The sequence below is a fragment of the Caloenas nicobarica genome, chromosome 14 (genome assembly GCF_036013445.1).
Source record: "Caloenas nicobarica isolate bCalNic1 chromosome 14, bCalNic1.hap1, whole genome shotgun sequence".
NCBI classification, from domain to species: domain Eukaryota; kingdom Metazoa; phylum Chordata; class Aves; order Columbiformes; family Columbidae; genus Caloenas; species Caloenas nicobarica.
The window spans coordinates 12,225,546-12,252,227 of NC_088258.1; the positions used below are offsets into that span (position 1 = coordinate 12,225,546).

The 26,682-nt window shown below is 34.7% G+C and overlaps 1 protein-coding gene across 16 annotated transcripts in view; it reads right to left on the reverse strand.

Annotated features, from left to right (window-relative positions):
* The window catches only part of RBFOX1 (RNA binding fox-1 homolog 1), a 1,184,784-nt gene that overhangs the window by 15,052 nt on the left and 1,143,050 nt on the right, over positions 1-26,682 (reverse strand). For 10 of the 16 annotated variants that reach the window (XM_065645206.1, XM_065645209.1, XM_065645210.1 and 7 more), the window contains 2 exons: positions 23,744-23,783; positions 16,515-16,579 (listed from right to left, as the gene is read on the reverse strand). In XM_065645206.1, the coding sequence (XP_065501278.1) occupies positions 16,515-16,579; positions 23,744-23,783 (105 nt within the window). Of the gene's footprint in view, positions 1-662; positions 716-16,514; positions 16,580-23,743; positions 23,784-26,682 lie in introns of all 16 variants that reach the window. The other 6 variants (XM_065645219.1, XM_065645218.1, XM_065645208.1 and 3 more) reach the window with 1 other exon arrangement.

Below are 26,682 nucleotides of genomic sequence, written 5' to 3' on the forward strand. Positions count from 1 at the left end.
GACTGTTCAAACTCTTGCTTAAACGAGAGAAAATCCCTTGACATGTTCAATATAATTATAAATTACCATTAACTTTCACAAACATTGTTCATTCTTCTGTACCCACGGCTTACAACATGATAGTATAGTAGCAAAGCAGCTAAGACTTTTTACTTACTAGAGAGTGATCCTCTGAAGACACAGACCCTCTCTCCCACTATCTTATCCATAGGATAGACTTTGTGAGTGCTTTAGGGTCTGCAGTACCCTTGTGGGCAATATTTGCCCCCAAAGAGTTGAAAAGAAAATTATAAAATCTATAGCACTTACAATGTCCTACACACATCTAAGCCTTTATCCTTTTCATTAGTTCTGGTTGTTTTGGCTTTCTGAAAGTCACAATCTTTATTATACTGCACAGTAAGTATTTATTAGAAGGTTTAACATATCCTTACTTTCTAGGCCATATGATATTTAAACTGGAAATAAAACACCAAAGTCAGCAAAATAACCTAATGTCTTTTATACGACAGAACCTGTAGGCTCAAGCTGTAAATTAATTCAACTGTTTCAAAGATTTATACTATGGACTTTCCTATGCTTTCTCTTACGATTAAATGCAGCATGTGAAAAAGGATATTGAGACCTGGATGGATGCATCAAGAAGTATCAATGATTGTTACCTGCAGAGGTGTTACAAGAAATTTCATCTGCTGCAACGAAGACGAATTGATTTCTGCAAGAGAAGATAAAATTCACAATACTGCTTGCTGACTGGGAAATGTGCTAGCTGCCAATTGACTTGATGTTTACAGATGGGGTAGGGTAAGGGTGCTTAATTTTAATGAATGTAGCAAGAAAAAGTGTTGACGTATTTCAGTACTATAGAGTTTATAAGGATCATGAGGTACACATGCTGGGATCTTTTAAATGAAATAATGGTGACATTTGGATATGGACTATGTACAAACTCTTGCATTGGAAGCTTCATGTTTAGTATTACAGATATGCCAATATATTTATGAAGTCTAATAAAAATAAAACAATATTTATATTGATATAGCTATTAAAGGGCACTACTGCAAAATATGTAAAAAGCATTTTTAAAAAAATAATTGCAATTTACTTTGTGCATCTGAAAGGAGGATATTGAAAGTAAAATATTTTGCTTTTTATATGTCTAATATGATTGCAATCAGAAAATGAATTTTCTACTACTAAAAAAAATGACATAGTATATTCTCATATACTGTCATCCAAATACATACAAAAGTCTTCTGCAGAATCTTAGGAGATTAAACTACAGATATGAGTAATTTAATATAAACCTTCTCTTGCAAAATTCTTTTTTAAAACAGGTAACATAAAAAGAGAAATGCTAAAAACACTAACATTCCAAAATGCAGAAAACTTCACTATGGCACAAATCCCGATTTGTGCTTTCTAAATTCAAAGCAAACAGGATTCGTGTTTTTGGAAACCATGTTTAAGGTTTAACATCGAATGATTCCCTTGTAAGCATATACACGGCTTCCTTTAAATTATTTTTCTGTTGTGCAGGATTAATAGAGAACCTGGGTGAAGTTTTAAAACTTGGGTGCTATTTTACTTCAACTGCGTGTAGCTCCTCCAGCCTGCACTGCTGGGCATGGTGGAAAAACGGAGTGTTTCTGTTTTGCACAGCTTTAATGCAAGAGTCTAGCAAATAGGAGCTAGAAGGAACTAGTTCTAGCTTGTTCTGAGGACTACCTGGAAAACTTAGTTCTGCAAGATGATGAAAGCTCCATCAAGCATTAAGTACTCTGAAGATCCTATTGAAAACTATTCCATTCAGGAGCAAACATCTCCTGGGGTAATGGAACCTTGAGGATTTTAAGCCCTAAGAGAAAAACATCTACTTCTATTACTTCAACTGCAATGTATTTGAGAGATTTGAAATTCTCATTTAGAAATCTGTGAACCTTGTTACTTAGAAGTTCACATTTTGGAAAAAACAAAACAAAACAGAACAAGGAATCTGTAATCCATACTATAGGAACAGGATGGATTAAAATCAAAAGTAGTATCTGATCGTTGCCTCTGCCCTATCTCAGAGATACCAACACCTGCCTTTTAGTACGAATGTACTTAGTGATCAAACTGTATATTCTTTTCGTTTCAATTGGATGTACAGATTGGTAGTTTTACTCTTTATTTTTGTCATCTGCAACAATTTCACAAGCTAATGAGATCTACCTAACATGTAATGCTACAGAGATGAATTTAAAAAAAAAAATGGAGTCTAAATTTATCATTATAAATACAGAGATACTCTGTATTTCATAGCTAGTACAATTTGTCACTGTATTTACTGCTATAATCTATTATCACCCCTTGTGATAATTATATAGAAAGAAACAGGTAGATGTTTGCCTAAAAGGAACTCACCCAGTAGCAATGCAGACTTACCAGCTACTGTTTTACAGAAAATCCTTTTGACTCATTTCTATGAAGTTATTAAACTGCCCTCTCATCTAAATGAAAAGATCACTTTTCCTTCAAAATTGCCTCTGAAGTGGCTGACTGAGAAACTCCTTTGTCTCTCTACAGAACATTTGTTGTTATGGAACACTGAGCCACAGAGACTGTATCTTCAGATGCCAAAGTATAGAATTATCTGTAAGAATAATGTGCTGATTTAGTTACTTACAGAAAGACTCCAGAACACTAACTGCTATTTCTCTTTTGGAACCACAGATATCATTGAAACTGTTCTGAAATTTTACTTTTTATTACCGAATCTTTACTAATTACTGGTAGAAAATTAATTTTTAAAAAATTGAGCCCAAACTGATACCTATTTAAAAAAACATTTACCATAAACATTCGTTGTTATGCCGCTTCGGTTTACATAGAAATAAATTATTTTTCCTGTATTTTGCTTTTGTAAAACTCATTTCACAACTCCATTAACCAATTTTAGAAGTCAGGAGAAAGTTTCATATTGGTCAGCATAGCAACTGCGAGAATTAAAAGACTAGATACTGGAGTTCAATAAGCCAGTTCCATTTTTTATAACTAATCAGGTGTTACCAATAACAATTACGAGAAATGGTTTAGTAGTTTGATGACTTTAATGTTTTTATAGTGGCAGTTTTTTGTTTAGTTAAATTCTACACTATTGTTTACATAGACCTAGAGGGAGAGCTAATCATCAGAGGTGTCACTATACACATACATCACACCTGATGTCCAAAGCAGGTATTGTTCCTTAGTGTGGACAACACCACCGTTTGCAAAAGGAGTCCTTCTCAGTTAAGCTGACACTGTTGGGCATCATATTCTACCTGTCTTAAAGTACAGACGTGGAAAACCTAACTCAGTCCTTTGCAAATGTACGGGTTTTCTCTTTAAAGACCCATTTTATGCACTAACTGCACTGAGCATACAAGGCTTAAACAACTCACAAGTAGGTATGGTGAAAATTCATAATGCATTTTAGGTTGGTTTAATGTTCCTCATCACTTCTACACCTTTTACTGATTAAAAAAGGTACAAGAAATGTAAGTGGACCTAACTTTATTATACAATAAGCCCTGCTCAATTATTAAGATACAGAATTGCTTCCATCAATGTAATCTGTGTATTAACAGTGATAGTATAGAACAAAACTTTTACTGCTCATTGTTTTCTACTTCAGGTGTAAAAGAACACAGGTTTAATATCTAGAGAACTATTTTTTTCTTTAAAAAAAAATTTAGAAGTTGTTACTGGTTGTAAGGGAGATAAACAGATAAACGAATTGGAAGAGTAATGTGACAAGTACATTGATCTGAATGTACAGTTGGATATATTCAACTCACCAGATATTCACACCCTGGGCTAAGTGCAACCCTTTTGAGAGCTGGTGTGGCACTCATTGGCAGTCTGAGCTCTCTGATAGAAACTCAGATAGTGTGGGTCATGAAACTGTACTTCTGTGACTCAAAATAGCTGTGTTCCACCAGAGCAGCTATTACCCAAGAGCAAACATTTCTGCATACTATTACTTCTCTCAATCCTATATATCAATCTCTTATTTCTTCTAGTAAATTGAAATCGAGCATAGATTTCTACCAGGGTGGTAATCAGAGATATTTTTGATGCTGAAAAAAAAATTTTAACATTCCATGTGTTTCCTGAATTCAGACAGAAACAGAGGGAGAGGACAGCAAAAGTAATAGTAAGTGACTTGATGCTCTTTCAAAATATTTTCAGGTTCAACTTTATCACCTGACTAAAAGTATCCTATTCTAAATCAAAGCAGGCCACTGAATTGAATTACTTAGATAATGAAGTATTGAACCAAACTATTTAAGGAAGTGAAGAACATGAATTTAAGTGAAGCTTGACTAAGGTTTTTCATGATATACACTATTTAGTGAAAAATATTGCTAATTACAGATAACTTCAGTAATTGTTATGCACTCACAGAAATTAGGCCTTCTGGACTGTGCGCTTTTTTTTTTAATATCATAACCTAATTTCTTCAGCATGTTTATATTACCACAATTAATGAAGAGGTCTAAGATATTTCATAAGTATATTCTGTCAGTACTTTCCCTTACCAAAACGTTGCATCTACCCATTTTCAAGAAGAGCTGTCTTTTACAGTCTTGCTTCTGACAAGTCACCTTAAGTTTGCTGAGGTAGTATAGAAAAAGCTTCTATACATTCATTCTAAAGCATACTAACCTAACACAAAAGCTGCATGCATATCAACACTGAATTTGCGCTTCGGTAAGGCTTTATATGTGAAACTTAGTAGAACCATGTCAACAAGTTGTAATTACTATGTCATATTTTTAGACTTTATTTCTACAGAAATCTTTCCCGTAGACATGCTTAAATAGTCTTGATTACCTTTTAATCTATGTATTCCGAGAGTTAGTTTCAAGTTTTAGATACCTGATATCCCAGTGAGGTTGATTAGCTTTTAGTGTATACGTATTTTACACACTCCATCAGGAAAAATTAAGTCAGAGTATTAATAGCATTTCTGTTTAATGAACATCTATGACTTTCCTTCAAACTTTTCCAAAATTCCCTTAATGCTTCCATCCTCAGAAACACTAATACAAATGATCTCAGCAACTGGACTGTCAAATAGATACCAGAAGAGAGAGAGGAATTCTGTTCTGTAACATCTTTGATACAATATTGAACTTTAGGCTCCTTCACATGTGGAAAGTTGGTAGTTTCTCCTCACTGAGAAAATGAAGTGAAAGTTTTCATAAAATCTGAAACTCTGATAAATGAGTTTCACATAAATATATACAACTTTTGTCACATTTTCTATAACTAAATAGACTTTATTTTTCAGGTCATTGGCAACTTGAAGTACCATGGCACTCAGGAAGAGCAGAAGCTTATAGCAGAGACTGGATGCCCAGTACAGACCTAACTGCTGATCCTGCCTGACTGGTACAGGATTTGGCTACTGTACTTTTAGTTAGAAAATTCAGAACCTGGAAGTGGCAGATAGGAAGTGATTCAGAGAACAGGTCTCAGATGCTCTTTTTTATGACTTGAGGGATCTAACCATCAGGAAGCACAATTCCAACCTGATTACTTTGAGTGCTCCTCCTCAAAGTTTCCGTATGGTCCCCTCACCTTGGGAAAGGATGTGCTCTCCTTTCTTTGTCTGCACTATTACATATGCCTAAAAAACCATTAAGCTACTACCACATTTCCCCTCCTACAGCCACTGGCCTCGCTGTTCTTCAGATGTACAAAAGTACTCACAGCTGTGTCTGGGAAGTTTACATATTTCAGTCATTGTGGGCATAAGAATCTACAATTGTAGGGCACATGGGATAAGTTATTAAGTGTTGGCTGTGTCCTATCTTCTCCCTAAAAGGCTGGGTGACAGTTGGACTTTTCAACACCATTTATATTTTACACAGGACATGATTAAGAACAAAATTTTGAAAAACATATTATTTCACCCAGCACTCCCAGAAGATTTTAGTCATTCTTCTTGGGAACACAGAGTTTCCATAAAATAGAAGCCATAATAGAGGTCAAGTGTGACTTTAAGAAATCAGGACTTCCTTAAAAATAAGCACACTAACTCTAGGAAATTTAAAACGTAAAAGAAATTATAGTCCACTTAGAGATTAAGTTTCATACACCAGAATTATTGGACTTTGCTTACTAACTTCACAAAACTAGACAGAAATAATTTCGCTTAACGCAGAGGTGCAGCCCCCCTCCCAAAAATACAGCACCTGCTCAAAACAGTGCAGAGCACCAGAACACAGGAAATTAAATGAAGGCAAACACAATACTGAACAGAAGCTACAGTGGGAAGATTTAAACTATATTTAATCAGTTGACTTTTTCTAGTAAGACCACCATGGGATTTACAAATACAGCCAATATTTAGATTTCATGGATCAGAATCTCAGCTGGTAAAACTGATGCAGCTTAACTGGAAGCACTAACTTCACTGGAGCTATTCCAACTTGGATTCTCCAAGGATCTGATGCTAACTATATAGTGTAGCAATGATTTTTCCCAGATGTGTTATACGTGGTACAGCTGTACATTTCTCCATGATATTATTAAAGATACTTTATTTTTCCTTCATGCCCATAACTTTAAGGCTTCGTTGCTCTCGTTAGGACTCCAATATTGAGGGCTTTTTCACTATGAATTATAACATAGCTGATGGCTGGCTGCTTGAATAGTTTCTGTAATACTCAACTATGGACAAAGTTTCAGAGCTTCACTCTAAAATCATTTTATGAAGTCTTTCCAACTCCCTCCTTCTGATGGCCTAAATTTAATAGAGGCTATCAAAGAATTAAAACTTTTTAATATTAGTATAATATCTATAATAAGAAGGATGATTTTGCTATTGTCATGCGTTCTATTCCCATTATTGTAAGATCAAAGTACATTATCATTCTCATAGCATTTGAATCACAAGACAAAGACAACTAAACAGCTTTACAGCCATACCTATAAGACATATTAAATGAAGTAAGAACAAAACTAGGAGTAGAAAGTAATTTGTGTGGTATCAAGCTTCAATAACACTAACAGCAACTTGTTTGAGCTGATGTGCATTAGGAAAGTGTATTTTACTTTTAGACTAATTTCTTCCACGCCAGGTTCCTCTCTTCTCCAGCATTGCTTGCTCAGCCTAACTCCTACTAATAATGCCAAGACAAAGAGGAAGACACAGCTATTCTGCTTTCACTTGAGCATTCTGCTTTCTTTGTCAAAAGATGCATCTCCCACCTCCATCATTCCTGCCCATTCCATCAAATGCTCTTTTCTGAAATTTTGAGGCAAGCCTTGGAAGCATATGGCGTAAAACCCTGCATTGAAAGAAACTAATGTAGCTACTTCTGTAAATATTACCTCACAGAAAACACTAAAGCTCATCTTGATTGACCAAGCAAAGGCAGTTCGTCCATCTGCCTAGACTCAGCTGCCACTGCAGAAGGTCTGGTGTCACCTCTGCCTGCACGGGGCTCCCACATGCCCCAGAGCATCGCAAATGGCACTAGATTGCTGTTCCCAGGCGGCTTATCCAAGCCCTTAATTCGACTGCCAGGTTAGTCACCTCTGCATTGCTTTCTATTTGTCTCTTCTTTGTGCTCAATACAGGACATTTCAGCATGATTTAGCCAAGGACAAAATGTCTCTAACACAATTCAGGCTGCCAAAGACAGCAGGAGCCCGAAAAATTAAGAAATCTCTCTCATTAAATTTTATCCTGCAACCAGTCACACAACTTGTTGAATAGGAATAATTTGTTTTAATACCAAAAACCACTTCTGCAATTGTGAAAAGTGCAGCTTCAAGAAAAGAAGAAGAAAAAAAATCCCTGTCTCTTCTAGACACGAGTGAAAATGTGCATCCCCAACACCAGTGATATGTCTGTATTGTTCCATTTAGTCATGAAAAAAAAAAAAAACCAAACAAGACCCTAAAGAGAAAAATGTTCAACAGAAGATGCTTTCTCATAATTTGTATTCTTATGCCAGGCTTTCCCAAGGAGATGGACAGGCATCTTTTTTAGCCCTCCTGTTGCACTAAACAACCCACTCAAATGCTATAAGAGAGAGAGTCCTTTTAGCACAGCCTAATACCAATATTGTAAAGCCTATTAGGGAAATGACAAGGTGTCCATACTGCATAGAGTATAGGTATAATTCTTCCATGGCAACATCTCCCACCTCTCTCTCCTCCATTATCCCTCTAAGACTGTATAAAGGAAATTCCTAGCAAATAGGTGCTGTACTTCGCAATTTAATACAGTTGTTGTGCAACTCAGTATAGCTGTTGTGAAAAATGTGTTTACTTTTAATATATTGCCAAAACACGGATGTCTTATATCACAACCGGTGAAAAAATCTGTAGCCCTTTCATCTACGTTTTAAATCTACGTATTTTATTTCCTGATTTATTTATTTTTTAAATCACAGCTGTACAAATATGCCTAGTTCTAATTCATACTACCTGCTGTATCAGTGAAATTTTTCTGTGTATGAAGGATTACACAATATATTACACATAGTATAAACGTATTTACTATTAATAATACAATATACATAGCATAAATATGTGTATTTATCTGCAAGAGGCACATGTATGATTTATAAGTGGATCTTAACATTTTGAAGTGGAACTTAAAACTAATAGGAGAAATTCTGAACGCCACATATATCAATAGTAGAATGCAGACCAATCTCAGTGGCGTAACTGCTCTAAGATTATTTGCCTTTTACTCTGATTAACACAGTCTATATACTTTAACTAAACCCTTGAAGAAGTAATCCAGTAACTTTACTTCAATGTAAGTTTATGTTAGTATGAACCAAGACTGCTAAATTAAGGCTGGTTTTGAAGTTTTATCATTGATATTTCAAAATTTTGTTTATTATGATATTTTGGACATATTTTTCCCTGTCTTTAGGGCTAAAAGTACAGCATTTCAAAGTCAGCCTTGTGTAAAGAATCAGTATTTTATCCAGTAAAATACATAACAAAACATATATTTATTTTGTGAGGGGATTTATTCTTTTTGTATTTCATGTGATCTTTAAAACAATACCTCATTAAAACATACTTTATATTTATTTCTGATTTCATAACAATTATTATAGTTTACTAGTAACCACCCACTGCATCCACAATAAAGTCTCCTAATATACAGAGGTGTAATTATAAACTTCTTTAGCAATTACGTATAACAACAATTCTTTCTCTTTAAATTATTTGAAGTTTGAATGACTTTACAAATTACTTGGCAATATCATTATAACTAAAATACCATTGATATGAAAACCTTGTCAGGTTTATTTAAGAATTCATTCAAGAAACACAAAAGGAAGTTTAGAGGCTGCTACGCTTTTGGATTAAATGAAGACCTTACTTTTTTTTCTGCGTGTATATGAAATACCCTGGAGCAGTTTTCAATAAAAAGTTGTTCTTTAAGATACAAGGGTAAACTTTCTCTTCCTACTCCTGCTGTGAAGTATTCTTACAAACTTCTGTTTTCCCACAAGTGTGTTCCTAGAGTATTAGAAACTTGACAAGGCCAAAGGCATGTGGAAAGAAAATAACTCTATTTAAATACCTAATCAAATGCTTTAGACTCCTTTGAGATGGGAAACACTACAGCAAAAACATGCAAGAGCATAAATTCCCTCTTTCTCGATTGAATTCATCTACATAGTTATTTTAAATTTGTTCTTCTAATACTTCCTCACCTTGCCTCAAACACAGTACAAATTACATGGCTAATCCATACAGACTATACCCAGTTCATTCCATATTTTATTAATAACATTTCATTCCTTCATCTTCTCTCTAACCTTTTCACAATGCTCCTAATTCCTTCTTGCTTGTAAAGCACTCACAGTGGAAGCACTCAGGGTGACAAGATTTATCACATGTTCTAATCTGCCTCTTTGTGGTCTATCAAGTCAATGATCTGAAAACTAAAAAGTGTATAATTAGACACTGACATGTCCAAAGGAACTGCTGTGGTCTATCATGTCACAGGCACTGACCCAATAGACTGTAACAGTTTTGGTCTGTTGGATTAGGAATCAATGTTTTAGTAACTCCCTAACTCCGTATTTATCCAGTCTGCTGAATAGAACACACTTCAAAATTTAGTCACTCTTTCCCTCAATATCCTCTAAGAGCGAAAAAGCCCATATGAACTATTAAAGAGGTAATTCCTGCTTTAAAAATGTTAACCAATCCTTTCTTTTCTCTTTTTAGAGGAGAAGCATGCATGAAAATGCATCAAGGAATATATTTATAGTCACAGTTATTACTATGAACTTCTATTTTAAAGAATCTCCCAAGTTACAATTCATGCTATATAACCTCATATAGGCTAGATCTGAGAAAAAAAGAAAAAAAGAAAGCAAGGCTATTGAAGCTGATATGTAAATGTCAGAATAGGTGCACTGATTTTTTTTTTTTTTTTTTTTAATGATAAGTATTTAACAGCCCCCACTATATTCAAGAAGAAACTGGCAGCAAAAGTACTCAGCATCTTTAAACCTGGATCACTTTCTGAAGCCAGGTATGGAAATCCAGGCTCTAGTGTTCCTCTGCCTTCCCTCCCAACTTTTTCTTACTGATTTCTAGCATGGATGCCAAAACAGATTTTACAGTAACAGCCAAGATTTTCCTTGTCTATGGGGAGTCTTAAAATATCCCTTGACGTTACACTGAAGGAAAATGGAATTTACAGGAAAGAGAAGTAGAAGAAGGGTATGAAGAATACAAGCTCTGAAAGGACAAAAGTTTCATAATTGGTGTTTACCATCATTCTGGGCCAGGAACCCTAAGCTTTTCCACTACTGTATTACCTCAGATTTGAACTAGCGGAGTAGTTTTGATAGAAACATGGATATTACATGAATACTGATATTACACAGAGCTGAAACAAGCCTTAGAAGTATCAGAAAACATGTTAATTTTACCAAATATTAGAGGACTGTATTAAAACATCAAAGTATATATAGTAGCTTTCTAGACTTCATAGATTATATTTTTATGAAATGTAATTCTTTGCCACATTTTCCTACATTTATACAACTCCTTGTGTCTCCCCAAAAAGCGGCGTATCTACAGTATTTTAGAATGAACCATGTTTTGATCACTAGAAAGATGCTATGCCATACATTTTTTATTTCAGGGAATTCCTTTCAAATTGCTTTACATGAAACTCTCTGTTCATAATATTTAAAACTTTTTTTTTTCCTACTACATTCTCTTTATTCTTAATCGTCCACTTTCACTTTCTAATTCTTTCACTAAAAGGTACTGTTATGGCTTTAACATTAGCTTTATACTGCAGTCATTCCAAAACCTGTGATCTGAGTGATGAATATGGATTATGAAATATTAACATGGTGCCAGTGATCCTCTAGTTTGCCACAGATCAGATACAGACATAAAGACATACCAGCCTAATAAGTAATGTCCAAAACCATTACCTCACTGTAACAGCAAAGTGAATGATTTGATTTTTATTTACAGTATTATGGAATAAACAAGCTTTAGCTACCATACGGGATACCTAGAAAAAATTAGACCAATCAAACATCACCACATCAAACCTAAGTGTTTGGAAGAAAAGAGTCAAATATATGCTATGTCACTGCTGTTACAAAAGCTAAACACAACCTTTGTATCTAGTCAAGATACTAACTGATCCTTTTCATTCTTAAAATGTGAGTAGCTCAGGATAGGGGCTACACGATTCTTGCTTATGTATCATCTTGTCCCACGAACTTCTCAAGTTCTAAAGATTCAACTTGTATAGCAAAATTAAAAGGTTTGAGGGTTCCAGCTGGTAGCAGAAGAATAAAGTTATTGCTGTATTCTATTCCTTTTTCTCTTCCAACCTGGATACTTTAGAAATTAAAACTGTGTATAGAAGCTCTTTTTCCTAAATCTTAAAAAGTACAATCGTGACACAAATAAAGTACAACATTTTAAGAAATTTATCCTTCTATAAAATTATTTAATGGAAAATTAAATTCTGACTGAAGATGCTATTATATTTTATATGCTCTCAAAACCTTGATTTTTTAGCATATATCACTAGCAAGATCCTCAATAAGATAAAATAATTTGAATAAAACTATAGTGGTTTTCATTGCTTTTTCATAAAATAGATCTGAAAGTCTACAATATAAAAAAAAAAATCACCTCCATCTACAGAAGCTCACATTTTATTTTTTGTGTATTTTTATTCTTCATCCTGATTTTTCATTCTTTAATGAGCATGTTTACAAATAAATTAAATCTGTACCTATTCTTCTTTAGGATAATCTGACCATAAATATCAAATATTACTCTCAACTACTTGCCCAAAGAGAACTGGAAAATATATTAAATTATATCTCTGTGGACACTAGTATTTTGACAAAAATGAATACTCCATTGAGGCATGTTAAAAAGGTAAACTATTAGAATATCAGGATTTTACAGGGAGCAAGATTTCACATCTGGAAGATACACAGCTTCCATATGACAAGATCTCCCATCTTACATTTCATACAAAATCCTATGTATGACCACTGAACATGTAACACAAACTGACAGTGGAAAAAAATATATTTTGTACTACAAAGTGTTGTGTGAAAAATATTTTCAATATGCCTTGCTTTTAAAAAAGATTAGTTAAAAAAAAAAAAAAAAAGAGTTCAGCTTCCAGTGCTGAGGAACCTAATACAGAAAATAAGGAAGTCAATGGGAATCTTCCCAATGTTTGTAGTGAGATTTAAATTTGACATTGTATTAGAAAAAGGGAATCAGGCTCAGAGCAAAACACCTCTGTACATGTGTATGTGTGTGTGCACGCATGTGTGTGCACGCGTGTTTGTGGGTGGTGATGGATGGGGAATGTGTGTGTATATATGAATACACAATCATACATATATAAACACACATAATTATCATTATTAAGTATAATAGGGTTAGCAAGCAGTACAAGTGAAATGACTGCCGTTCAGACAAGGCTACTTTACTATTATTGGGGTTTTGTTCCATTACACTATCCTATACACTTATATAAATATTGCTGACAAAGTTAATATGCAAGAAAGGAACATTTTTCGTATCCGATCGAAGATGCAATAATCAAATGATAAAACACAAAACCAATAGCCAACCAATGTGAATAAGTCTGCCCATAGGCTTAGTTCAAGCAAGCCATTCACTGAGCTATGTGATGGATCTGTCAAATCCAATACAGCATTACAGACATACTAGCAACACCAAGTGAACATGCAATGACAAAATGACAATACGCCCCACTGCCATGCTTTGACTTCTACCTCGTAAATACAAAACTTGATGACTTTGCTAGTTTCTCTTCAGACTTGGACAGAAATCTAGCACTATACTTTTTTAATTTATTTTTTTTAATCTTCCATAAAAGCTGAATAAAAGCTATACAACATTTTATTGACATCTGAAAGGTCTACCTTGGTTGTGAAATTATTTTCAGGAGTAGATGATTTGTCTTAGCAAATACTTAAGGGTTTGCGTTGATTTGTTTCATGAGATTTCTCTGACATATGATTCTCCCCTATATTTCTGTTCTTTGCCTATTTCCAGCAATATTTCCAGCTGTGGCAAACAAGGATACCATTGCATTTCTTCACAATAGAGCTCTCTTACAGTGATCATTATCCATTGACTTAGTGTATTGATTCTGGAGTCCCAAATCTTTCTGTTAACCTTTTTGTTTGTTTGGTTTTTAATTTACCCAAACATGTCTCGAATCTAAAGATTTCCTCTTTCCATCTTCTGACTTAGGAAGCATGTCAAATATGGAACATTGCCATTCATCATGTATATGAGCTGTGATTTAAAAAATAACCAACAAACAACAACCATTTTTATTTTTAAAATTAATATAAAGTAGTATTTCCATGATATGTCACTGCTTCAATAGTATATACTCACTGGTCCTCACTACATTTTTCTGGGCATTGTTTACACGTAAACATATTGCATGTGTAATTAAATTAAATAGGGGCTCAAATCAACAATCAATCAATCAATCAAGAGTAGTGTATAAGGAGATATGGAATCTTCAATTTTGTCAGAGGACAGTAGATAATTATTACATTGAGGAAAAAAGATACAAGCAGTTGTACTGAACTATATTTCATCACTTTGAATATTAGAAATTCACAAGAGTTGCTAAATTAGATCAATTTTAAAATGAATGAAAATGTAATCAAATTAAGCAACTGTAGTTGTGAGTAATCAGAGGTATCCATGTTTGCACATAGTTTCCCATATGTTTGAGCAGATTGTTATTTGTTTTGTTTTCTATGCTAGTTTTAGGATTCCCCCATAAAGAATTCATTTGGAGGAAGCAGACTGACCACATTCAAAAAGAGAAGCTAAATTAAAAAAAAAAAAATCCAAAAGATATAAAATTCATTTAAGATATTTAAAATTATGCAAGGAAAGACAGGTTATTACAATTCTAATTATACACAAAGTGTATCTGGAAATTAGACATTTTTCAAAAAAATAATTAAGGGTTGTAACAACTGCATTACTACTGATGCCATCTCAAGTTTCCTTTACAGCATTTAAGAGCACCGTCTTCTTAGACAAATCCTTTATTTTTTTTATGAGCGTAACTCTTAGTGTTGACTCTCTACCCACAGCAGAACATGTGACCAACGGATGTTTTATCTTACAGCATTTGATTTGTTTTATGAGAAGGTACACTAATTCATAACTAAAGCATTTTAAAGTAATCTTGATACTGTTCAATTTCTCTGTGTAACATACAGTTTTCAGAAATTCATTTATTCATAGGAATAAAAGACCTATAAAATGATCCAGGGACACCTGAATGATATCTGACAAAAAATTACTAACCACAGGAGGTTATTTATAATTTTGTCCTTTCAGTTTACTAAATTGCTTAGAAGCAGGAATTGTTTTGTATTATAAGCTCATAGAAAAACACTAGAGCTGTGACATGCTAACATACCTTTGTGGAAATGAAATGAAACTACTGAGTAGAACTTCACCTTTGTAGGTTACCCTAAGCAGACATAGTACATCGCAAACAAAGTGCATACAGCACATACCTAGTTGGTATTACTGACCCAAAATTATTAGAAAGTAACTTTCTTACCTGTCTGACACAGCATGCCTCAGCCACACATGCAAATTATTTTATTCACATAACTTTAAAAAGTATATTTTCATTACCCAGAATAAGCATTTGAAAGGCAAATATGCATGCATAGCATTGTAACATTCATACCATGGTACTTTGTTCTAAAAATACAGAATCCATGAACAGCACTTCAATCTAAGAAATGGTTCACTGAAATTTCTTAATCTGTTGATTTCTTTAAGAAACAGAAACATTTAAAACAACGTCTAATTTAGCATCTAAAGAATTTTTTTCAATACATGTTCAGGACTTAAGAAATTACCTCCATGATTCCAAGGGAAACTTTTCTTATATCAGGAATTGAGAAGTATGACCTTACTTCTTACCACTATTCTGAAGCAAAATACATATATGTATCTGTCTTTCACAATGTGCATCCTTCCTTTATGACTGTACACTCTTCAAGTACTTGAAAAGTATTAAAGATAGCATAGATTTTGTTAAGGGTATGGTTTATGAAGAAAACATAGGATATTTTTTTTCTTTTCACTACAAAATCATGTCCACACACTGCAAAGACTTAATTTTATGCAATTTGACAAAATCCTATTTCCTACTGAAGTCAATAACAATTTAGACATTGACTTTAAAGGGGTCCCAATTTTCATTTTGCAAGAAGTCAAGTTAATTTATGTGACATTGCTTTTCATTTATAGAAGTTAAGTCTTTGCATGTTTCTCTTATGAAGATTTTAATAATCTTTTAGTCCTGGTATTATATCCACCAAATGTGGTTTACATTTGCAGGATAAAAATACAGATTAAAAGAAGAACAACTGGGAGTTTTATGCTTGGTTGGTCGGTTTGGTTTTTTTTCCCCCCCAGTATTTAAAAAAATCAAGTGCTTGGAAAAAAAATGCAGATGGAAAAAATATCAGTTTGCCTTGGATAGTTCAAGCTTAGACACAGTTCATTCTCAATTTTCACTGACTGAAACAATGTCAATGAGAATTGAGGGCACGCAATAGGTTCAGGTTCTAAATCAACTGAAATAACACTCCTAAGACAAATAATGATCTTTAGTAGTAGACCATCATGAAGCTGTACATATATTTGTCTACATTGTACAAGGGTCGCTGACATTAACTAGATGATCTACAGCTTGAGAATGTGCACATCTCATGCCTGATTCTCAATTAAGGCCTAAAATCTCTCAATTTATGGCTATTCATGGATTATAATAAAACAGCCTGCTTTAGATATCACAATTATCTGCAGAGCAACAAGACATTTATGAGACTTCAACAAGGCAAATTTATAGAATCATCTTCAACTTCCACTGGTGAAATATTTAGCAGCAGTAAATGAGGCCTTACCTGTCACTGTAGGCAGCTGCAGTGGCAGTGGCAGGCTGGGCATACCGGTAGGCAGCATAACCACCCTGAAACACAAACTCACGCTCTAACTGGATTGCTACAGCACCTTAAATAACATTTTGCAAAATTTAGCAACAACTGAGACTACTGTCATGCTGTAAGTTCCATTAAGGGGTTAAATGCATAGGAAATATTTCAGTGAATCATTAAGCAAAATTTATCACCACAAACTTGTTAAGATTTGTCCCAGAGATCAGGAGAAAGCAATGAACTGTATTCATCAACATAAGTTGCTCTATAAGACAATACTGTATTCTTCCACAAGTTTTCAAGTAGCAATTGTTCTTAAGAATGAGGTGTATGTGTATTAATAAAGCGATGCTGAACTTAAAAGAAAAACTCAGCTAATATTCAATTCTTTCTTGTACAAAATATGATTTACCATGTCTGGTTGATTAAACCTATGAATTTGTGCACTCAATTAACACTTAACGTCACATAGGTTTCCAATTTATACATGAAATCATAATGAGGAAGTAAAATTCTCTTCTTCCATGAATTAACATTCAGTTGTATGTAACAGTAATTGCAGCTGTTCAATTAAGCAAACAGGACAAACAAACACACATTTGAAAGGAATTGTGTGCAGTGATGCATTGATTATCAAACTGTGAAAACAGCAGAGCTTCCTGTTCAATGGACCACGGTGTTATATCAACCATTCCAAAATGATCTCAGCATGCCAATTAACAAACGGAGGCCAGTCTCCACAGATAACACAAACATGATTTACGTCCCAATTAGAATTCACCACCCCATAATCCTCTGGGCCAGGGGACTTTTGTATTTCCTTTCCCACTTTCACCCATCTTAACAAAGAGTTGAATAAGAGAGTATCAGATCACTCAGCTTTGAATAAAATTCACTCTTTTGCTAAAGTGTTTGCTTAATGGATTGGGGTTTTTGTGTGTGTGTGTGTGTGTGTGGTTTGTTTGTTTTGTTTATTTTTTTGTTTGTTTGTTTTGGAAGGCTACATTCAGAGAAGATATTATGCTGCAGCATGAAGAATAGGCTATGATGTGTCCACCTTTACTGTAACAGTAATACAGTGCAGGGACTTTTGTGGGTTTTCTGTTTTGATTTTACAAATAAATATTCACTCTTCTCAGAAAAGCAATTTCAACTACTTTTACATGCTATTTCCCCTTCTACTACTTGGCTTGGTGGGATCACTTTCATCCCTAGAATGTGTAAACCTTTGCTGGTTTGAAGATTTGAAGCAGGCTGGCTTTGGGAATCAATCATTGAGCTGACAATGCCACATCGCCCTAAGAATAAACGTAAGTTTTACATATACTTGCAGCTCATCAGAAACTCCAGGCTTTAAATTGTCATTTTACTAGGAGGAACACTCTTACTGATTTTTTGCTCACACAGAGTACAGTACATTTTCCTCCCCAGTCCTGGTCAGCCCCCTGCCAGTAGCAATTGTGTCACACAACCCCTGCGATGAGGCAGGTACTTTCCTAACACCACAGACTCCATCTCTCTGCACCAAGCTGCTTCTCTGTGCACGCAGAGGAGCGTTGAGACGAAATACTTTCTCATTTCATATCATTTGATTTTTATAAACCAATAGAAGGCTATTACTGTCAAAAATGTATAACAGGCACATATTGCTTGCAGGTACGTGCACACAGGCAATCAGATGTCAAATAATGTCACCAAGTGCAAACTGAGCCAGTAAACAGTGAGGCTGAGAGATGATAATGCAAGCTGCACGCTTGGTCTGGCTACTGCTACAAGGAGAAAGGTAAGAGATTATACAAATTTCTCTTTTCTTCCCTCCTGTTTTTTGAGTGCTAAATATAGCAACTTTTTTTTTTCCTGAGTGCTGATATGAGGGACTACAAATGGTAAAAGTATAAAGAAGAGATTAAACTTGTATTCATGATCGAGTTCTGAAAATGTGTGGCAGACCGCCAGTCATTCTGCAGTACGACAATTCACCACATGTATAACTCTCTTCACTTGTCCTGCAGCCCATTTCTAAGCCCCTAATTTAAATATGAGAGCCACTTCATGTCAATCCAACTACGGATGCAATGACTCCCACCACAGTACAGAGTTGAGAACAAGCCACCATGGGAAGTATCAACGTTTCACTGTTTTTAATTGGAAAAAAACGAGTCAGGCTGTTCACATGCTGGCTACTCCTAAATCTGCAGGTGGTGGGCTCTGTGAGGATTATTTTTCTTTCTTTTATTTAACTATCACTGAAAATTGGCCAGTCTGTGAAGACAGACCCCTTCTTGCTCCCTAAATATAACAGTTACGTGTGTTTATCCTTACATTTTGATTTCCTTTCATCAAAGAATTGCTGCTGAACAATGAAGCTCAACTCTGAACTTTATTAAGATGCTTTAGATTCAACAATCAGTATGACATTTATGAGAGTCCTGGAAAGACTGAGTCTAAAGCAATAAAAATAAAAAGAGATTGAAATTATTGAATTTGCCTGAATTCACTGGAGAACTAAAATGCAGGATGCATTTGGTTATCAGGAAAATCATAATTCCCTACAAGCCCATGTCATGAGTTCATATTTTTAACATAAGCTATCACAGAATTGCGCATAAAAACCTTATTAAGCAAATTATTTTTATGGGGTTTGTGTTCTGCGGTTTTGGTGCGGTACTAAGTTTTCTTATTTTTTTACTTCAGTTACCTGAGATGATTTATCAGTACAGCAACAAAATACTTGAAGGTACACTTTGTACTGGGAATCAGGATGGCAATCTGATTCAAACCCCCTCTCTACTGCCTTATCTGTGCTCCTATATTTGCTACTTCCAAAACAACAATAACAGAACGATAAACAGTAGGTTAAGTTGTCTTAAAAAATTAAGTACAGAGTCAATACATTCACAGTCCAGATAAAGAGATATGTTTCACTGGCATAAAATACTGAACAGGACACAACAGTAACTGCTGTATTTCATGGGATATTAAGAATATTTGTGATTTTGTGATTTAATCTAGAAAATAAAATGCAACTTATTTATACACACAGAATCAATTTTCTCACATAATTATTTGAGTATTAGTATGATTTTAACAGAGTCTACATTCAACATAATGAGTTTTTCCCCTCAGTCAGTATTTTATACCTGTGGTAACTTATTGCCATACACAGGCTCGTGCAATACTGCTCTATAAAGAAACAGAAATGTAATGATCTGAATCAGTAGGGAAAGAAGGATGGAAAGATGTAAGGAAGGAATTTGGACGAATCCTTCAAAACCACTCATTACAATTTACTTTTCAATGTTTTATTCATCTCTATGGCTCAGACAAACTGAGAAAGAGCAATGAGATCCATCGAAGATCAGTAGCCCGTTGTTACAGAGAAATCTTAATCGATTTTAGAAAGAAAATGCAGAAATTCTAGATATGATAAAATGGAAAAACAGAAAACCAAATGCATCTGAATTTTTACATAAAGTCTGTATATCTGTGTTAAGAATGATTTCCACAAAAATGAGTTACACAAACACACATCTATAGATTACAAAACCTCATGTGCCTGTGTGCACCTCCTCCTAAAATACCTACGTTATTTCTATATCTTGATCTCAGATATACTGACAGTATTTATTGCAGATGGGTATTTTTTTCTGTTAGTTTTTCCTATTACTAAAATATTTAGTATTCTATGTGAAGATTAAGAATAATTTTTCTGCTTTTTCTGTGGGAAATAAATATGTGCTCCACCCTCAATACCATCCTACATTTGAACTAAACGTGATGGCAGTAGCTATTGATAATCTCATTCCACACCCCTGATCACAAAGTATTCCTTATGCTTGATCGGCAGCTCAGAAAAAAAAAAAAATCCTAAACCTATGTACTCATATGTTGCTGTGGACTCTCACCAGTTGCAGTATCACAGGTCCAGGAATCCTGAGAACAGGTTTGAAAATCTTGCTGTGGATAAGACTGACTAATGTATGTGGTCAACCATATTACCAAGGGACTTGGGAAGCTGGTGAAGACAGAGTTCAGAAATTTCTCATTATTTCTTAGTCTTCTCACATTTTAGGTGTGGATTGAAGACTGACATGGTCTGAAAACATTCTTTATGGCAATGATAAAAAAATCTAACAGATTCAAGATAAAGGAGAGTAACAGTGTAGAGCTATTATTCTGACTGCATATTTCAGTGTCTGTTACTATTTTACTTCATTTTGTGGAGTGTACTTTCTTATTTTCACAAGTGCCAATCTTCATCTAGGCACTTCTGTATTTGCTGGCAGGCAACCTTAATTCTCTTTTAATGACTTTTTCTCTTAGTGAATCAATACTTAATTTTAAAAGGTCTTCCTTACTTCCTAATCATCGCCTTTATTTTTCCTACTCAAAGGCACATTTAAAAAGGAATTCAATAGTTTAGCTATTTCAGAGACATTATTACATTTCATATAGAAGTATATGAAATATGGAATATATTATATTACTTCTAGAACCATGGCTGTTGACTTTTCATTTTAGACTGTACTTTCCACTTATTTTTATATTCCTATTCTCTTCTATTCCTCTGGTTAGTATTAAGCAACTCTGACTATTTGCTGTTCTTGCTTCACCCTGCAGTTTTCACCCAACCAGTATCTTTCCACATCTTCCCTCTTTCCTTTCCACAAAAATCTAGCCATCAAAGGCTATATTGATAACTAGTTATGAAATGATTGGCATGGTCCAAATTACTGTTGGTACTCAATGTAATTATATCAGAATTAAACCCACTTTGATATACTTGTTAATGCATATTTTTGGTCTGGCTTTTCAGAACTGTGTTTCTTTTGTTTTGCTTTCTGTGGTATTTTTAAGGTTCTTTTCTCTCCAATCTACTTTTAAAACCTATATTGTTTACATTTTTTCTTCCCCTCTCCTCTCCCCCCCTTTTTTTCCCCACAAAACATTTGTTCTTTCACAAAGCTTCAGCTCTGCATTTTAAATGAAAAGTTGAATAGAACTATGTCGTAATCAACTGGGATTTAACAAGTAACTTGGTCCACTGAAAACTAATACACTAAGAACTAATACACTGTGAATTGTAAGGTTTCTTTTGATTTATGCCAGTTCTCTATCTCTCTCTCCCACCCCTGCAAAAAGTTTTATGTGCAACCAGGAACGAATGTGAAGAAAAATGAATTATAAAATAAGAAGCTTTGTATACTATAAAAAAAATTAAACAAATTCCTAGAAGAGTGTTTTAATTCTGTCAACTGCTGTAAAGTTAAAGATTCTGCTGCACTAAGAGAACTAAGAAATGCAGTCAGAAATACAAGGCTACAATTGAGTGAAAACCAATGCGCCAGTAGAGTTATTCCATTTTCTAATGCACATGACTCTTTCAGACAGCAAAACTGAGGCTATACTAGGAATTAATAATTTCTTCAATATCTTCCTCATTGAAATCACTTTCCACTTGGAAACAAAATGTTAAAGCCTGTGAGAGGGTGTGAGGTCACCTAAAAATAGTACTGTCAGTCACCAAAAGAGATATTCCTGGTTTTTAGCAGCAGTGAGTTCCAAAACTATGAACTCTTACATTAAGTTCCCACCTATATTACCACACTAAGCAATCCTGAGAAAGATATCTTGCTGCCTTTCTGATTTTCAGGTTGGTAAGCTGAACAAAATGGATGTCACATACTTCTGACATTTTTAAGGAATATGAAAATTGCAAACCACTCTTGAAGAAATTCCATACTGTACCTTCTATGCTATATAGCTAAAAAATTTGGCAGCAATGTGTTTAGGTGAGACCGAAGCAGCATACTCACCTGAGTAAGCCTTTTGCAAATGGCTGATTCTCACGTGTTGTAAACAATGTTACTGATAACATCAGTAAGTACACAAGCACACAGGGAAAGCATTTTAACTCATTCTAATTTATTTTAAATATCTTCTTAAACTACACAAATTAATTTTCAGAAAAGTATCAGCCTCTTTCCACCTATCAGAAAAACAAAACCTACTTCACCCATAAATTCAAATTGTTTTCCTTCTTCTTATAAAACTTATTAAAGAAAAAATCTGTTGCCGTGGAAATAGTTCTAAAAGATTGCTGATAAAATATACAAGGAATGTTTTCTAGCACAACCTATTGAATTTTTAATATTCACACCAATTTCAAGTCATCCATCTCTTTGTATCTCAACAGAGACAGTACAACAGAAGTAGAAGTAGGTTAGAGAAAGTTGTCTGGTGAAATAAAGATGATACCTGTAACTTGGGACCGGATTACTTTATCAAAACAATAACAAATGTGAAAGATTACTGAAGTATCAGTAACATAGTTTATGTCTACATGTTTGAAAAAAAAAAAAAAAGCCTATGAACATACTGTATAAGAATTAATTATTTTAGAAGAGTAAAATTCAGCCTCACTACCTGAAACTTCTTGCATACTCAGACATAAGTAGCCTCTTTGTATACATTCAAGGTAAAAACTTCAGTATTGGTAAGAAATTAAAAAAACATTATTTAAAAGGAAATTGGTGACTAATGAGGTGAAGTAGGCAATGATGGATCCAGGACTATAAACACTTACTAACAAAGATAACCACTGCTTACATCATGAGTAGTCTCTAGCTATATGATTTAAATTGAAATAAGTGGACTTCAAAAGAGCAAATGCAATTATACTCAGATTACAGACAATACATAGCCACATCTTAAACTTACTATGGGATTAAGTTCTACTGTCACCATGGCACTCATGTATACCCAATGCTGTCCGGATTTGGTAAATCTGTATCTCTCCATAAAGTATTTGCATACTTCAAGTATTATTAATACTCATCTTGCCTTGATTTTTAAAAACAAGCTTTCGGGGATTTGAAGCAGAATGTTTCTGCTTCATTTTTATTTTTCCTTCGAATGCAAATTTTGAAGGGAGATGCCCCTCCACACAAACACACACACATTTTTTACATTTTTTTGCATTCATTCAGTATTTGATTGAAGAGTTAATTCAGCTCCACTGAACAATGATAGATGTAATGAACAGAAAGGTCTTCCAATGTGAGAGATATTCTTCTCAATTCTTTCTGACAGGCAAGGGATGGCAAATAGACAAAACAGAGTCAAGCTAGGCAGCAAACTTGTAAAAAGAATGACTCTGGTAATGTACAAGGACAGCATGCACATCAATGAATACTTACATAAATGTCTGCACCATAAAATCCATCCTGGTATACAACACTGCAAGGATGCACACACAAAGAAAAACATCCATATTAGTGCATTTCCACATGCAAATGCCACCAACCCCTGCACAGCTGAGGTTAGTCCTGTCACAAGAACAGAGGGAGGGGGGAGGAAGGCACTCTTCACATTGGTTAAGGAGGTTGGTAGTAATTATCGGAAGTGAAACTGTACCGAATACATCAACTTATAAAGTACGCCAAATGCTTACTCAAAGAGAGGCAAACCATGGCAGGATTGGAAAATACTTTTGATAAAGTTTTGGTGGTGGTGGGTAGTTCTTTTTTTTTTTTTAAGTAACCACATATTGGCAGTATTTTTTCTATAAAAATTTTCAGTGGGCCAATCCTACAATCAATTTTAATACATTAACAAAATGCTGTCTCTTAAACTACTACTTTCTTGTCCTGCAATTACGTCAATCCTCTGAAGCAAAGTCATAGTTGTCATTACTTAGATGGAAAACAAAACAAAGCATAAGTTTACACAGTGGGAGGAACATGTGAAATATTTATACTGGTGGTATTCTACCCATTGGGTCAAATCCCAACACCTCAATGTACACAAAGATGAGAGTATTCATAGGTACTGCATTGCTCGCTTGATACACATTTCTGATAGTGACAACAGGTCTGTTAAGAATATCGTGGATAATAATAAGAATATCTTATTCTAAAAAAAGTATTAACCTTCCTCACTTTATCATTTTACAACTCTGGCACACATGCCCGTGGTTCTGAGCTCCCCTGCAGTTTTGGTTGGACACATTACTATTTATCTGAAAAAATTTAGTATTGTTATACTACTGTTAACAGTTTACCCAGAGACTGCTGCATTTCAGTGAACACGAACCATCACTTTAAATAGTTCCAATTTTAGATTCTAAACCCTTCAGGATAAATGACAGTGTGACAAAGATCGTTTAAATGATTACACTAAATAAAACTGGAACTACGCAACAGTGGCCTACCAGTTACAGATATTACATAAGTCTATCCATTTTACATTTATCTGGCAGTCCTGCCACTTAAAATGGGTATTTCCAATATCAGAATCAACCTGTTTCGAGAACTAAATATGAGAGCACACAATAGGTTTTTGCAACAATATTTTCAATTTGGCAATACTATTGTCTGAGAATAATAGTTACTACCATGTTTCTAGCCTGAGCTCTTTTGCAATTCCAAGAAGAATTTTCATGTCAGAAATATAACTGATCTGTTGAGGTCAATGACCAAAACCCATAGGACTGAGCTGGTATGTGTCTAAGTCAGAATCACTTGAGAACACCATAAATATGCACACATGCACATAAACGACATTGATAAACCACACTGATGGTAAAAGTTTGCTATGGAATAATAATGTGTGAAAACTCTGCTCCACTTAAATCACAGTGTGTGCCATTTGCTGCAGTAAGGTCAGACCTTTGCGCATTTATTTTTCCATTTATTATGTCCGTAGAGCAAAATATGCCAAACCTCGTCTACCTTGGAACTGTTCAGAAACCTTGCTATTTTCCTTGTGGTGTACCTTCATTTTGGTTTTGCTAGTCTGGTTATTTTAAAACATTGCATGTTTTTCTTACACCTGTTTGCATGTAGGAAATGAAACATTCCACATGACTCTGAGGTAGAAGTACCTGATCGTGAAGAACATGGAGAGACTTTTAAGAGATCATACAGAAATGGTACATAGTTTACTGAAGATGGAGGCCCCACAACCACGACCCACAGTTCCCCATTTCCCTGCAGAGCTCGTGCTGGGAGGAGCTGAGGAGTCGGAATGAAGGAGTGAAGTTGAGCCTGGGAAGAAGGAGCAGGGAGGAGGGGAAGGTGTTTCAGGTTCTGTCTTTTTTTTTCTAAGCATCCAACTGCATTTTAATAGGCAATAAATTAAATTAATTTTCCAGTCAAGTCAGTTTTGCCCAGGATGGCAATTGGTAAGCAATCTCCCTCTCTTATCTCAACACAATGGCTTTTCCATCTTACTCTATCCCCCTATACTCTTGAGGAGAGGGAATGAGTGCACAGCCAGGTGAGGGTCTGGCAGCCAGTCAGTGTCAACTCACCACAGTACATTAAAGCATAATACATTCAATTATTATTAAACATTGCTATTCAGAAAATAGCGCTTTTAAGAGAATATGTGTCAAAAAGAAGACCTTTTGTCTTCCTCCCCTTGGTGATCTGTGGATATACAGTGAAGATATTGCAAGATGAATAGGGGCTGATACATTTTGAATGCTAAATACGCAACTGCTTCATGAATATTATACCGAAGGAAGCACCCAACACTAAAATGAGACGTGAATGCACAACTCTGTCATTAAACACGGTTAGTATTAAGATGGAGTGACAGAATCAGGCAAATAAGTATAACATTCCCAAGCAGGACAAGCACTATGAAAAGATACCAGCTGATTTTATCATATTTTGTCCATATGGTCTTGTAGTACGATCATGATGTTAAATATAAAACTTCCAGCTACTTTTGAAGTTTGAAGAAATGTAATTCTTCACATTTTCATAGGTTTTCAGAGGATATTTTCTCTATTCACTGTCCTTATAATTTGTTGACTCCTGGGACTGAATATTAGCACTGGAGTCAAATGTATTTTCTAACAGCAATCTTCATCAGAAGGACAAAGTGTAAAACACCAAGAGCTATGTTTTGCTCTTGTGCTTTTGTTTTTCCTTCACTATATAATTTTCCTAAGAGTAATTTGCTTGGCTTATCATCCCCTTTTCTCTCTCTGAAGCTGTAGGCACAGAATAGATGATAAGTCTGAAGCATGGGAAGAAACTGAATGCACCACACAGGGACTCATCTCACCACAGCTCCTTTTATATTTTATATTCAAAAAATTGTCTTGGCAGACAGATAAATCTTGAGT